This window comes from Cnephaeus nilssonii (genome assembly GCF_951640355.1).
Source record: "Cnephaeus nilssonii genome assembly, chromosome: 13".
In the NCBI taxonomy this organism is placed as follows: Eukaryota; Metazoa; Chordata; class Mammalia; order Chiroptera; family Vespertilionidae; genus Cnephaeus; species Cnephaeus nilssonii.
In genome coordinates this window covers 54,735,060-54,750,433 of record NC_137084.1, presented here as the reverse complement: position 1 = coordinate 54,750,433, position 15,374 = coordinate 54,735,060, and the positions used below count along the sequence as shown (strand labels likewise).

Sequence of the window (15,374 nt, the reverse complement as noted above, 5' to 3'; positions counted from 1 at the left end):
TATATAAGTTTGTTCATTTAACAAATATTTATTGAGCACCCCCTAGGCACCAGGTATATTTTAGTGAAGAAGATTGCTAAGACCCTATTCTTGTGAAGATTCTTTTCAGGTGGGAGAAAGAGAAAATTAAATAAGCAAGTAAACCACTAAACCAGTTATAGACATTGGTGAGTGCCATCTATCCTAATATATAAAAAGCCAGGGGCCGTCACGACCAAAACAACCAGACGGATGACCGAACAACATGTTTCGTGGGGCGACAAGGCCAGCAGGGGGGTTAGTGAGGGATGACCAAACGACTGAACAGCAGGCTGCATTGGGCGACCAGGCTGGCAGGGGGAGCAGTTGGGGGCGACCAGGCTGGTGGGGGGGGGACAGTTGGGGGCAACCAGGCCAGCAGGGGGGCAGTTGGGGGTGACCAGATGGCAGGGGGGCAGTGAGGGGTGACCAGGCCAGCAGGAGGGGGCAGTGAGGGGTGACCAGGCCAGCATAGTGGGGGGGAGTTAGGGGCAACCAGGCAGGCAGAGGGGGGCAAATGGGGGCGACCAGACTGGCAGGGGGGGCAGTAAGGGGAGACCAGACCAGCAGCCGGGGGAAGTTGGGGTGACCAGGCCAGCAGAGGGGGGCAGTTGGGGGCAACCAGGCCATCGGGGGGGGGGGGTAGTGAGGGGCAACCAAGCTGGTGGTCGGGGGGAAGTTGGAGCAACCAGGCCAGCGGGGGTGGGGGGGCAGTTGGGGGTGATCAGGTAGGCAGGCAGGTGAGCAGTTAGGAGCCAGCGGTCCCAGATTGTGAGAGGGATGTCTGACTGCCAGTTTAGGCCTGATCCCGAGGGGTCCCGGATTGGAGAGAGTGCAGGCTGGGCTGAGGGGACCCCCCCGTGCACGAATTTTGTGCACTGGGCCTCTAATTAATATATATATGTATATGCCTAAGCAACAATTACAACCGAATGACCAGGACTACTGGAACAACCGGAACAACCAAAACAATTGATGCGCACTGACCACTAGGGGCAGACACTCAATGCAGGAGCTGCACCCTGGTGGTCAGTGCGCTCCCCCAGCCAAACTGCCAGGGTCCCTCCCCCCAGCCAGCTGGCGCCCCAACAGGCCTCGATTGCTGGCCAGGCCGAGGGACCCCACCCATGCACAAATTCGTGCACCGGGCCTCTAGTGAAGAAAATAAAGCAGAGCTAAGGAGTGACTGACTGAAAGGAGGCTGAGACATGAGTTCAGGCAAGACCTCTCAGTGACATGTCCATAATAACCCATCACTAAACATTGGCTAGTGGCCTGACTGATAAATATTGAAATGAAATGAAGTTGTGGATGTGTTTGCATTATTTTTTGCCTCCTGCAAAGGTTCATGGTTACCCACTATATATTAAACCATCACCACCAACAGACAGAATACCTTATGTACTGTCTTACGCTTGGTAGGAGGAACAGGGCTCTGATTCCTTGACACGCAAGAGCTCTGCGGTGACTGGATTCTTCTCTGCTGGCTAGTGGTGCAATAGATAAGAAGAAGGTTTGGCTCTGCCCTTGAAGAGTTGTTACTTAACCGCTTGGGGCCTCTGATTCTTCCACTTCAAGTAAGATTCCGGTTAGGGTTAGGGTTCCACTTTACCCTGAATGTACTTGTTTTATAGCTAGTTTGGGTACTGGAGAAGATGTAGCACCTTGACTATCTATAAACTAATAGGCTGTAGCATGACTTCTCCCTATGCTTCTGTTTTCCACAGTGAATTGCCAATCCTGTGAGGTTTTAGTTCCAGTGAATTTCCCCCTCAAAAACTAAACAGGTTGATAATGAACCACTTTCTCGCATTTTCCATCAAGACAGCTCTTTGTGAGTTCTAAATGTTCTGTCCAGATTCAAAGAAGCTGGTTTCTTCGTGAGTGGTTGGAATAAGACTTTTCTTGGAAGCTACTGAATATGGATTAGTTGGATTGTTTCGCAGAAAATGAAAAGCAGGCTCTGGAGTGACTACTTCAGCACTTAATTGGGTTAGCAAAAAACTGCAAATGAGAGGTTTTCCTTACGAAGGAAAGGATGTTTACACCCCCCACCCCACCCGCCTAGGTGATGGATTTTAACCTAAACGCTAGTCTTTAAATGCAGCCTTTAATTTAGGAACCATTACAAGAATCTATTAGAGCAGAAAATGTCAGGTTGAAAAATTAACACATCACAGGAGTTAATTAGAACCCGGCCTCTCATTAGATGCAAATGGAGAACCCTCCAACTGCCCACCAGCCCCCCGAAGTCATGTTTGTTGCATCTCCAAAGTGTGCTGCATGTGTCTTTACGACTAAGAGAGTGGACAGAGGGAGCTTCCCAGGCACTCAGGCCAGAGCCACTAGGGGCCCATGGCCTGCCCTTCACTGGTAGGTTAATGGAAGGTCCTATTCATGTGTCCCTATCTTCTGCTTCTCTCCTAAATGCTTTGCATGTCACAGGGTGGATAGCCCTCGGCTTGGAAGTGTTTTCTGCAACAAAGACAAACATGCCATGCCTGTCACCAGGAGCAGACTGGCGACTGTGTAAACCACTCTGTGAGAGGGAGGCTGAGGGGCTCCAGGCCATTCAGACTTAGCTCTAAGTTGTGGTCTTTGTTTTCTTTCCACATTCAGACTGAAATGTGATTCCCCTGGCTTTCTTTTTTGGAAAATACCTGCGATGAGTTCCATGCAGGGAAAGAAAAGCTGTTGACAGGAAAAGCTTCTGACAGGGAATGGCCTTCTTCTTCGAGTGTTCTGAAAGGAGACAGTTGCTTCAAGCAAGATGAGGCAGGGATGCCAGGGCCAGGTACAAGAGGCCCAGAACATAAAAGGGTCACCTTTAACTATAGAGAAGACGGAGTGTCCACAGTGTCCCTGGTGAGAGATGCACACAGACCTGGGCCAGGTGGTCATGCATCTGAGCCCTTTTCTGTCACTTACTGTGTAATCTTGGGCAAACTGCTTAACTGCCCAGAACATAACTTTTCTCAAGCTGCTGTGCAAAATAAAAGAGATAATATGCATGTAAAGCACTTAACCCTTCATCTGGTATAAGTTCAATATGAGTTATTTGTTATTGATCTGTTAACAGTATTCGTTCACCCAGCACTTAATGATGTTCCCTCTATGTGCCAGGCCCCGAGCAAGGGACAGCACCTGCTCCTTGTCTTCATGGAGGTCACTGTTTAATAAACCATGTTCACATATCTTTAGCGCAAAGCAAACCCTGCTATCCTCCCTGCAAGTGCCCTAGGAGAAGTGCCGTTGCTCACTAACGCTGCTTTCTGAGTAGCTCAGAATCGCTGCGATTATCTCCCTTTGAGCAGCCCTCCAAACGTAGCTACCTCTACTTTGGATTTACCTCAAGTTCTCCCTGTGCATTTATCGCATTGAGTTACAGGTGTCTGTTTATGCTTTGTCTCCTGTGAGTCCTAGAGGGTGGGGATCATCTATTTACTTGATGCATACACCTAATGATTTATTCATCTATGTAGGCCAATGGTCTCATGTGTTGCTCAGCACAGGCATACAGAAGCTTTAACCCTACTGCCAAGTATGTCGATTTCCAGCTGGGAAATTTTCTGGAGAAACGACCCTGTTCCCTATCTCTGAAAGGCCTCTTTTGGGCCCTGGTTTGACTGATCTTTCATTTTCTATCACTTTGGTTCTAGCCTCAGTTTCTTCATCTCTTTCCCAGGCTAATGGGGTCTCCTTCCCCAGGAGATGATGATGATGATGATGATGATGATGATGATGATGATGATGATGATGATGGCTGGAGACAGTGCAGCTTCTATGTGTACAACACAGTTCTGGTACAGAGCCAAACACCAAAAAAGTTGATTCCATTCTTTCCTTCAGCCAAGGAAATAGTTGCCAATATAAGAAAAGAAAACTAAAAATACAAAACCGAATATGAGCACTAGTGGCACAGACATCCTTCCAACTTATATCCAGCCTCTGCCATATGCCAGACTTAGCTGACGTGGGAGGATACAAACACACACAAAAACGTGGTCCCTGTCACCAACCCCAGGAAAACAGTGGCATGTGTTGGACAAAAGATCTCAGAAAAAAAAGAGAAGAAAGCTCTTCACCCAGATCCTCAGGCCTGGGCTGCTGGAGATGCCTTTGGCACGGTGCTGGGAAGCAGGAGGCTGTCCCACAACAACAACTAAGGTATTCGGCACTTGCCAGACACTGTGCCAGACACTGAGCTAAATGACTTACAGGTATTCCCTCATTTAACTCCTAGAACAACTGTGTGATGTAGACACGAGCTTCCTCATTTCACGGATGGCCAGATAGAGGCTGAGACTCACAGTACCTTGACCACAGTAAAGCAACAAGTACATGGTTTAGGAATCCACCTGCTGAGGGTTTCCCTGGCCCCCTTGGAAACCTGAGAGGGGGAACGAGCCCACAGCTCTGGGGAGGAGGGGGGGGGGTGCAGGTGGGGAAGGGCTGAGAATAAGAGAGGGGTTAAGTTGGATTGAAGCCAGGTCGCATGGTCCCCAGATCCCCAGGACCCCACGCAGAAGCAGAATAAGTTAGAAAGGGATACAGGCTGCAGGGAAGGATGCCTGGGACCCAGGAAGAGGGAAGCCCGGGTAGCTGTGAGCCTTCTAGCCCATCTCCCCGCCACACCCCCTCCCCCTTTCTTTTCTAGAGCAGGTCGAGCCTCTCCCCTCCCGCCCTCTCTCCCTCCCAACCTTATTTAGAAACCGTGTCCCCGAGACAGGAAGGGCGGCGGGCCGAGAAGCACGGAGCTTCCCGGCTTCATTTCCTTTCGAATCCCCCTGTGGAATTTCATTTCATGCGGCGAGGAAATCGGAGCGCGAGACCCTCGGCCGCTCGGCTGCTCCGGGGCGCCTCCCCCACTCGCGGCTGGAGGCAGGAGCTCCCGGGGCGCAGGTCGGCCGAGCCTGGGGGCGGGGAGAGGGGGCCGGGCTCCCACCCGAGCGAGTTCGGGGTGGAAATAGCTGCGAGCGCGGGCTGTACCAGGCACCGCGCTGAGCGTTTTGACGCTTTATCGCTGATCCTCCCACGTCTCTTTAAGGATGAGGAGGACGGCGCCGAGAGGTTGTGCAATTTGCTCAAGGTCACACAGCCGGGATTTAAAGCCACAATCTTCGTAAATCCAAATCCCGTGTCCTTTGTATGGGTTTCTCTGCCTGACGGGGAGGTGGCCGGGGACCGAGGTGACAACGGGACCAGGAAAGGAAAGGAAGCCGACCCATTCTGGGAGCACGTCTCACCTGGGAGAGGAGGGGGCCGGCTGTCCCGGCCGGAGGGACTCGACTCCATCCCTGCCCAGCCCCTGAACCCGGCGAAACGGGTGGGAGGAAAGTGAGAGCCGGGAAGCGGGGCGGGGCGCTCTGGGGAGGGAAGGCGGGGGGGCGGGGAGGGCAGCGGGCGGGCGGGGCCTGGCCCTCCAGCGGCAGAGTGGCCCCGCCCCTCGCTGCCCACAGCGCCCGGCCATTGGAGAGGCGCGCTGTCCGTCCAGCCCCGCCACCGCCCAGCGAACTTCTAGCGCCCGGGAGGGCTCGGGCAGTGAGAGCGGCGCGGCGCTGGGCGCTGGCGGGCTTCGCGGAGACCCCGAGCCGACGCGGCCGGCGCTGGGTCCGAGGCTCGCCGCCCGCAGCCATGACCCTCGCAGTCTGTCTCTCGGCCTCGCCCCGGGGCGTCTAAGATCCCACACCGTTGCGCGCAGCTGCTGGAGAGCCGACCGCTGCACCCTCGTCGCCCTTGGCGCCTTATCACACTCCCTGCCCCGGAGCTGGGAGCAGCGCGACCCCCGTGCAAACTGGGGGTGTCTGCTGGAGCAGCCCCCGCCGCCGCCGCCGCTGCTGCCCCCGGCTCTGGCCATGGCCTGGCGGGGCGCAGGGCCGAGCGTCCTGGGGGCGCCCGGGGGCGTCGGTCTCCGTCTGCGGCTGCTGCTGGTGCTGCTGCTCTTGGGGCCGGCTTGGGGCTTCGGGGACGAGGAGGAGCGGCGCTGCGACCCCATCCGCATCTCCATGTGCCAGAACCTGGGCTACAACGTGACCAAGATGCCCAACCTGGTGGGGCATGAGCTGCAGACGGACGCCGAGCTGCAGCTGACAACTTTCACGCCGCTCATCCAGTACGGCTGCTCCAGCCAGCTGCAGGTGGGCGCCCCCACCCCCACTCCCCACCCCCCACCCCCGGCGAGACCCTTGGGCAGGGACGCCCCAAACTAACTCGGTGGAACCCTTACCAAGTCGAGCCCCCCGCCTGCCCGCTTTCTAGGCTGAAGGGTATAATCCTGAAAAAGTGATTTCCATCCCCACCCCCACTTGTCTGTCCCTTCTCAGGGACTGGAAGCCAAAACGTTGTGTAAGTCATCTGGCCTGCGAAAGAACCCACTCTTACACCCCGCCCTTCCGTTTTTCTCCCCTGCCCACCGTGTCTGGCCAAGCCCCTAACCCCAGTGGAGCTGAGGGTTATCTTTGCCAAGGATTCTGGCCGCCGCTGCTCAGTGGGCGAGTCCCCGGCGGGGCAGCCAGCTGCAGCTAAGACTTGGAAGGAGAGATAAGGAGCTGGGAACTTCTCCCTCACCGACCTCATTTCTCCCCCATATTTCTGGGTGGTTTGTTAAATGAAACACCGCTGCCCCGTTTTCTGCGGAGTGGCCCCTAGTCGTGTGGCCCGCCTGATTTTAGAGGGAGGTTATGCAGAAAGGAATGGTTGCATTGGCTTGAGTTTATTCTTATCCTCAGGGTTGAGGGCAGGTTTAGGACTTGGAGGGGGAGAAAACACAGCTTGGGGAAAAGGTAGTTTGTATATTGGAAGAAGGTAATTTGCATATTGGGAGATTGTTGTTGTTGTTTGCAATCATTACAAATTTTTTAAGCTTATGTACTGATACAGAAAATGTTCATCCTACAATTATAAGTGAAGAAAGAATTTGCCTATACAAGGTGATTACAGTCTTACAAAAACAACACCCAATTCATTGGAAAAGAAAAAGGATTGAAAGGACATTTTTAAAAAGTGTTAACACTTGTGTTTTGTTTGATGAGGCTATGAGTGATTTTTATTTTTTCTTAATTTTAGAAAAGAGGGAGATTGGTGAAAATAAGGGATCATTGTCCAGGCTAAAAGCTTTAGAAATCAGTGGTTCTGGTTATATCTTCTGAGAGATAAGAAACAAGCAGGCAGCTTACTTACTAGGTGCATGTTTTTATATAGGTCATTTTAAAAGTTAGATTGTGGTTTCAGAAAGATGGTTGGGATTAGACCCGTTGCTGGTGAAGTGTCCCTTTGGAAGTTCCAGACCTTCAGAACTAGGTTATAAAAGCTTAAGAAATGATCCTCTAGCTCTCGGTTTGGAAACAGCACATATCCTGACATCAGTGGCAATTTTTTGTTGGAGAAACAGCTTTTCCAGGGATATATATTTTTAATTGCTTGTATCCTGGGGAGGCAGCCAAGCTGTTTTGAAGGACAGGACTGGATCCCTTTACATGCTGGAAAATAGTTACTTGTAACTCTAGACTTCATAGACAACATCTGTAAGGAGCCAAGCAGACTGTTTATCAATGCTGGAGGAATTGAGGACAGCAACTGCACTCTCCCCTGCTGGTACTGCAGTGTCAGGGACTTAACATTTATATTTTCCTATTGTGCTTCATTATTATTCAAAGTGGAAACCTGGCCAAACAAACCCCTGGTGACCAGAGACCTCAACATGCATCCCATCCTGCATCCCATCATTGGGCCTAACAGTATCTTAACTAGGATACTTTCTGTTTCGATATGAACAATAATTTTAAGGGATAAAGTACAGAAAAGAGAGAATATTAACAGGAGAAGAGGTGGGTTTTTAACCTTTATTTTTATGGTGATAAAGAAATGGGGGCCCTAACCGGTTTGGCTCAGTGGATAGAGCGTCAACCTTCGGACTCAAGAGTCCCAGGTTCGATTCTGGTCAAGGCCATGTACCTTGGTTGTGGGCACATACCCAGTAGGGAGTGTGCAGGAGGCAGCTGATCGATGTTTCTTTCTCATCGATGTTTCTAACTCTCTATCCCTCTCCCTTCCTCTCTGTAAAAAAATCAATAAAATATATTAACAAAAAAAAAGAAAAAAAAAAAGAAATGGGGATGAAAAATAAATCACCCAGCCCTAGCTGGTTTGGCTCAGTGGATAGAGCGTTGGCCTGTGGACTGAAGGGTCCTAGGTTCGATTCCTGTCAAGGGCACATGCCTGGGTTGTGGGCTCGATCCCCAGTGCGGGGCATACAGGAGGCAGCCTATCAATGATTCTCTCTCATCATTGATGTTTCTATCTCTTCCTCTCCTTCCTTGCTGAAATCAATAAAAATATACTTTAAAAAAAGGAAAGAAAAATAAATCACCCATCACCAAAATGACTATCATTTGATTAGTCTGTTCAGTTCTTTCAAATAGTAGCTGAAAAGGGAGGGAGAACTCCAGGTTAGTCTTTTAAGGCTTATTAAGCATTGTACAAAAGGGGATTATATAATTCTTTGGGTCCTTTTTATACATTTATTTATTTATGTTCCCCTGGAAAGGATTACTAGAACCCAAAGAAGAAAAGTGTGTAGGGGATTACTAGGCATCCTTGTTTGAGGTCAGCATGAATGGTCAGACTCCCTATAGGCAGGTTTAAAAGTAGTCGTGTGCTATGCCTGGAAGCATTCACAACTCAGCTTTGTGCAGGCATTTGGTCATACTTCCAAGTCACTGTTTTCTTTGCTCGTTTCATTACTTTTCCAGTTCTTCCTTTGTTCCGTGTATGTGCCAATGTGCACAGAGAAGATCAACATCCCCATCGGCCCGTGCGGCGGCATGTGCCTTTCTGTCAAGAGACGCTGTGAACCTGTCCTGAAGGAATTTGGGTTTGCCTGGCCGGAGAGCCTGAACTGCAGCAAATTCCCACCCCAGAATGACCACAACCACATGTGCATGGAAGGGCCAGGTGACGAGGAGGTGCCGTTACCCCACAAAAACCCCATCCAGCCTGGGGAAGAGTGCCATTCCGTGGGAACCAACTCCGATCAGTACATCTGGGTGAAAAGGAGCCTGAACTGCGTTCTCAAGTGTGGCTACGACGCGGGCTTATACAGCCGCTCGGCCAAGGAGTTCACCGACGTCTGGATGGCCGTGTGGGCCAGCCTGTGCTTCATCTCCACCGCCTTCACAGTGCTGACCTTCCTGATCGATTCCTCCAGGTTTTCCTACCCTGAGCGCCCCATCATATTTCTCAGTATGTGCTATAATATTTATAGCATCGCTTATATTGTCAGGCTGACTGTAGGCCGGGAAAGGATATCCTGCGATTTTGAAGAGGCAGCAGAACCTGTTCTCATCCAAGAAGGACTTAAGAACACAGGATGTGCAATCATTTTCTTGCTGATGTACTTTTTTGGAATGGCCAGTTCCATCTGGTGGGTTATTCTGACACTCACTTGGTTTTTGGCAGCTGGACTCAAGTGGGGTCACGAAGCCATTGAAATGCACAGCTCCTATTTCCACATTGCAGCCTGGGCCATCCCCGCAGTGAAGACTATTGTCATCTTGATTATGAGACTGGTGGATGCAGATGAACTCACGGGCCTGTGCTACGTTGGGAACCAAAACCTTGATGCCCTCACCGGCTTCGTGGTGGCTCCCCTGTTCACTTACCTGGTGATCGGAACTTTGTTCATTGCTGCAGGCTTGGTGGCCTTGTTCAAAATTCGGTCAAATCTTCAAAAGGATGGGACAAAGACCGACAAGTTGGAAAGGCTGATGGTCAAGATTGGGGTCTTCTCAGTCCTGTACACGGTTCCTGCAACCTGCGTGATTGCCTGTTATTTCTATGAAATCTCCAACTGGGCGCTTTTCCGCTATTCCGCAGATGACTCCAATATGGCAGTTGAAATGTTGAAAATTTTTATGTCTTTGCTGGTGGGCATCACTTCGGGCATGTGGATTTGGTCTGCCAAAACTCTTCACACCTGGCAGAAGTGTTCCAACAGATTGGTGAATTCTGGGAAGGTAAAGAGAGAAAAAAGAGTGAATGGTTGGGTAAAGCCTGGGAAAGGCAATGAAACTGTGGTGTAAAGCTAGCCAGCCTCCACGCTTCCCAAATTTTGACGGGGGACATGCCAGCATTTCGATGCAAATGCTACTAAAAGTTTCATGCAATGAATCTCAGTTTGAACAAACTAGCCACCCTAAGGTGACCCCCTTCACCCACTACCTGCTCCCTCTCACCCCAGCATCATAAAACTAATGATTTTGCTGCAGACTTTGGAATAATCCAAAATGGAAAAGCCAGTTAGAGGCTTTCAAAGCTGTGAAAAATCATAACATTGATCACTTTAGCAGGTCGCAACTTGGAGTGTGGAGGTCCTGCCTAGATTCCAGCGATGCTGCTTTTCCCTGGGGGGTGGGATTTGAGCTGTGAGTAGGTAACTTGCAGGGAGAAAGATTAACCTTTTTTTTTTTTTAACTCTTTACAATTTAAAATACTAACTGGGTCTTTCAGATAGCAAAGCAATCTATAAACACTGGAAATGCCGGGTTCAGAGACGTGTTACACGAGTTTTATAGTTTGGCTGATCTAACATAAACATTTTCTGTGGTGCATTGTCTGCTGTTTAGAACTTGAGGATTGCTCTCCCAAGAGGTGGTGTCAGAATCTTTCAGTGCCTTTGTCATAAAACAGAATTGTTTGAACAAACAAAAGTACTGTACAAACACACATAAGGTATCCCGTGGATTTTTCTTCTCTCTCTCTCTTCTTAAATTTCAACATGTCTGTTCGAGGCTGCTGCTGTTTTTTGTTTTTTTTTCTTCATTTTACATTAATAACTCAAAATAGGCATTTTTATAGGAATTTTTGCACTGCAGCGTGCCTAATGAGGGGGAAAGAAAAGGTGATTCACTTTCTGACAATCACTTAATTCAGAGGAAAATGAGATTTACCAAGTCGACTTACCTTACCGACCCCAGAGACCTGTTGCATTGAGCAATGGGGACTTAATATATTTTACTTTGTGTGATTGCATCTATGCAGACGCCAGTCTGGAAGAGCTAAAATGTTAAGTTTCTTGGCAACTTTGCATTCACACAGATTAACTGTGTAATTTGTGTGTGTGTCAATTACAATTAAAAGCACATTCTTGGACCGTGACATAATAGTATACTGAACTGACTTTCAAACTGTGGTCAACTTGCATTCTCGGAATGATAGTGCCTTTTTTGTTTTTCTTTTAGCATAAGAATGTTATCAGAAAAGTCTGGTCTACCTGCCACAATGGGGACTTTTTCAGTGTTGTAGAGGGGACTAAGGACAGCTAATCCAACTACTTGGTGTATAATTGTTTCCCAGTAATTGGCAAAGGCTCCTTATAAGATTTCATTGGAGGCAGCGTGGCCTGGAGTATTTATATGGTGCCTAATGAATCTCCAGAATGCCAGCCAGCAGCTGATTGGTTTGTAGGGAATAAAGTGTAGACCATATGAAATGAACTGCAAACTCTAACAGCACAGGTCTTAATTGCCTTTTGCGGAGGTATCCAGAGCTTTTAAAATTTATGCTTTATGTTCCTTACAAGGGGGTACCCCCTAGCAGCCTCTCCAAAGTTGCAGTTCTTTTAAAATTGCAACTGGCCTTTCTCTTAACCCGCCTTAGGCCTTCTAATCGCCCGATCTCTGGGACAAATTGTTGACACTGTCGCAGGTTGTTCTCCTTGTAACTCTTACCTGTCTGCTTCAGCGACTACTTTGCAAGGACTCCTTTATTTATTCGTGCCCCACTTAAAAAAAAAAAAAAAAACAGGTAGGAAAGCTCTTTTATCACTTCTTTTTTAATGGAAAAACATCTCCAGGGACTCAAAATTCCAAATAGGTAGGCAAATTCTGGAAATAAGCATGGCTTTTTGTTTGTTTGAGCATTATGCCCATGGTTTGACATGTTCCTTCCTTCTCCACTCTGCTTTTGTGTCATTCTTGAGCTGTCCAAGATGAAGACGCATATAAGGCCTGTTGCAGGTTCTGGAAGGGAAAGGCTTGGGGTTTTGGAGACAGTCACTAAGTAGGCACGGGGGAGGGGGGGCCCTGCTGGGTGTGCCCAGCCTGAGCACCTTGGCTGGCCTCCGGGGTCAGGGCTTCAGGAGCATGAGAAAGGGTCCTTGGAAGGACCGGTTGAACTCCATCCGAGACTGCATTGCCTATGAAATGTACAGTGTGAACTCCCTGGCTGCTTGCAGACAGTTCCCAGAGCTGGCCAGGGCCCTGGAGCCTGCACCCAGGGGCAGAGCCTGCCCTTACTCACGCTCCGCTCTGGTGTCTTGGGAGTTGTTCAGAGCCTCTGGCCCAGGCAAGGGAAGGACCGTGCAGCCGGGCACTGGCCTTGCTGTTAGCATGCTGGGGTCTGTAATGCAGTTTTCTTTGTAATGTTTTGGCGATTGTGTGACCAAGGCAGCACCTAGCAGAGGGCACACGGTAGGTGCTCAGTATTTGTGAATGATGCAATAATAATAATGACAATAAGAGTACTTGAGTGAACCTGGACTCTGAGTTCTGTGCCTTGACAACTTGTCTCTCTAGCAAAGCTCTTGCCTCCTGGGGGGCGGTGTACTTGATCAGAAGTGGCTGTGGATGCCGGCCGGATGACTGGCCTTGGCAATGTCACAGGGTGACGGGCCTTTCCTTTCACACTCGGGGCAATGGAAAGGAGCTTGTGGCTAAGGAGTCAACTACCAATTACCCTAAAGTGATTCCATCGCCTCTTACATTGGTTTTGTCTAAAAAGAAGAAAAAAAAAGGTCAATTATTAGCACATTGCTTGAGCACCAACTGTGTGTAAGGCCCTGCGGTAGGCGATGTCACGGAGGGTAAGCCTCTGTTCTCACTGACCTAGACCGGGATGGTGCTAGGGCTGCTGAACTTCGCCATTGGTTTTGGGAAGGTGTGGGTGTCTCTGAATTGCCATCTCTTTCACTGTCTCCATCCCCTAAACCTCCTCCTGGGTCCTTCTATCTTTGATGCATCTCTGATCCCTTCCCAGAATTCCCTGCAAATCGATGACAGGGCTCTGACAGGAAGCATCCGCTGTTTCATGACGTGTTCGTGGAAATCCCTAGGAACACTATGAAATTGGCTGTGAGCACGTGAGCTCCCACATCTAATGTGGCTTTGGGGGGTAGGCAGTTCAGGGCTTGGGGTGTTCCATGCAGCTTGCACAAGGAAATTTGCGGACAATCTTGCTAGGAAAAAGGTTAGGGTTGTTGTTTTCTCTGAAGTCTAGAATAAGTAAGTATAGTTGTAGCTTGTTACACATGCCTTGGCCTCCGGAGATTTTATTCAGCAGAGCCTAAGGGCACCTGTCCAGCCTCCTCTCTGACAAACTCCTTTCTCCTCCCTCATGAAGGCCGCATCTCAGGGCAGAGTGATGTGGGATAGGGTGGAACTGGCCAGAACCATCTGGTTGAGCTACTTGGTTGATTCATATCCTTTTTCCTCTATGGAGACCTGCTTCCTGCTCTGCGAGGCTGCTTCTGAGCTGGCAGCTTGCTCAGGGGCCTGAAACCTGAGAAGGGGTGACACTCTTCTCCTGAGATGCTCTCTGACTTCCCTCTCCCGGGTCACTCCCTCACCTGCACCCCCAAACCCAGAGTGCAGGAAGCTTCTGTATCCAGTTCGGAGCTGTGGCTTTACCAGCACCCCCAGCCCTGTCCTCCCTGCCACCCCACTCCTATCCCCACCCCCGCCTCCCGGCCACTGAATTCAGTGCTTACTCTGCTGGGAGCTAAGCTGGGACTTGAGGTCCAAAAGAGGAACTCAGCCCCGGAGGGCACTCAGTGGAGAGGGATTTCACCAGGATGGTGCAATCTTTGGATTCTGGTGAGGTGACCTCAGCAGCAGGTAGGGAAGAGAGACACAGAGCACAGACTTTCGAAACACCCTCCTCCTCCTCCCCCTCCCGCTGAATCGATCTACATCCTGAATTTCAATCCGTGATGGAGGAGATTGGAGAGAGTTGCTGTTTCAGCCAATTATGTTGAGTCACTGGACTCTGACAGTTCTTTTTTGCTCCTTTATTGTATTTGGGTTCAGAGTCCCCGGCTGGGTTTGTGTCATGTCTGGCAAAGGACCCAGGTTATCGTTTTTCCTCTGGGCCTAGTTCACAGATCTTGGAAACTCCTAGGAGAGCATTTTGCTCCTACCTGGGATCAGATACCAGAGGCTTAAATAATATATTTTGCTTCACTGTGGCCTGGCCAGAGCTTTCTGCTGCTGCCTCTTGCCTTGCACATGGGCAGTAATGGCACGCGGGGACATTACCAGGAGGGAGGTGGACCCGGATCCCCCCCGGCAGGCCTTTTCTAAGCCCTATTGCCCTGGAGTAGCTTGTTTCTGTTTTCTGGTTTATCTGTTTCCCTTCTTCTTCGCACCAGCAAATTTTTCAGTATTCACCCAGGTGATTGGTAGTGGACCTGTCTGAGGTCCTGTATGAGGCTTGCCCTTCCAGCTTTTGTAGCTCCCTGATCCCCTGTGACACTCAGTACATGACCACTGTCATCCCAGAGGGCTTCTGAGAAGAGGGGCAAGAGCATGAGCAGCTGTGCCCTGTGATGGCTGGGTCCACCGGGTCTCCCAGGTGTGTACCTTCCCTGCCCCGACTCGGCTGTGGGCTTTGGCCGGAGCAGGCTGCTTTCTGGGTCTCCCACCACGGGGCATCTTGGTGGTTCTGGATTTTTTTCTACCTCACAGAGATGTAAGACTTTAAAAGGTCTGAGGACGAAGGCCCCTTGAGCCCATTGTAGGAAGGGTGGAATCAGTACCAGCTGGATCTGTGAAAAGGTGAATGTGACTCAGCCTGCTCAGGCCACAGCGAAGCTTAGTGCTCTGTGGCCCTTTCCCCAGAGCCCCGCGCCTCCCTGCAGCTCCAGCCACCTCGAGGCCGGCCTGGAAACTTTCAGATGTTCGACATAGAGGTACCAGGCAAACCCGGCGACACCTGCCCTGAACGCATCGCTGAGCGTCAAAGGAGATGGACCCTGCTTTTAAGGATGTACAAACGTGTGTCTGCATTGATGTCTGTACTGTAAATTTCTAATTTATCGCTGTACAAAAAAAAATAAATAAATAAACTTTGCTATTTAATTTTTGTATTAAAGGAAAATAAACTTTTGTTTATTACCTCGTGTGTGTGATCGGCATATTCCTGAATGTGTGCGGTATCCCTGGGAAGCCCACACACCCAGCACTGAGAAACGGAGAATTCCGTTTGCAGGGCCGATGGAGAGCTTCTTTCTGAGAGCCTCTTTGTTTCTTTTTGCTGGGGCTGTTTTTCCCCTCTGGGATTTCCCCTGGGTCAGCAAACCCCCA

General features: G+C 50.0%; 1 protein-coding gene and 1 pseudogene across 2 annotated transcripts in view; one reads left to right on the top strand and one right to left on the bottom strand.

Moving 5' to 3' along the window:
* LOC307110155 (glutathione reductase, mitochondrial-like) overlaps positions 1-5,654 on the bottom strand; it is a 43,856-nt pseudogene extending 38,202 nt beyond the window's left edge. Inside the window, exon 1 of the transcript in view lies at positions 5,265-5,654. The product of the transcript in view is annotated as a glutathione reductase, mitochondrial-like (transcript). The remainder of the gene's footprint in view (positions 1-5,264) is intronic.
* Positions 5,528-15,148, top strand: FZD4 (frizzled class receptor 4). The gene is made up of 2 exons (XM_079789235.1): positions 5,528-6,155; positions 8,769-15,148. The coding sequence occupies exons 1-2, from the start codon at positions 5,874-5,876 to the stop codon at positions 10,095-10,097; spliced, it is 1,611 nt and encodes a 536-aa protein (XP_079645361.1). The 5' UTR covers positions 5,528-5,873; the 3' UTR covers positions 10,098-15,148.
* The last annotated feature ends 226 nt before the right edge of the window (positions 15,149-15,374 follow it).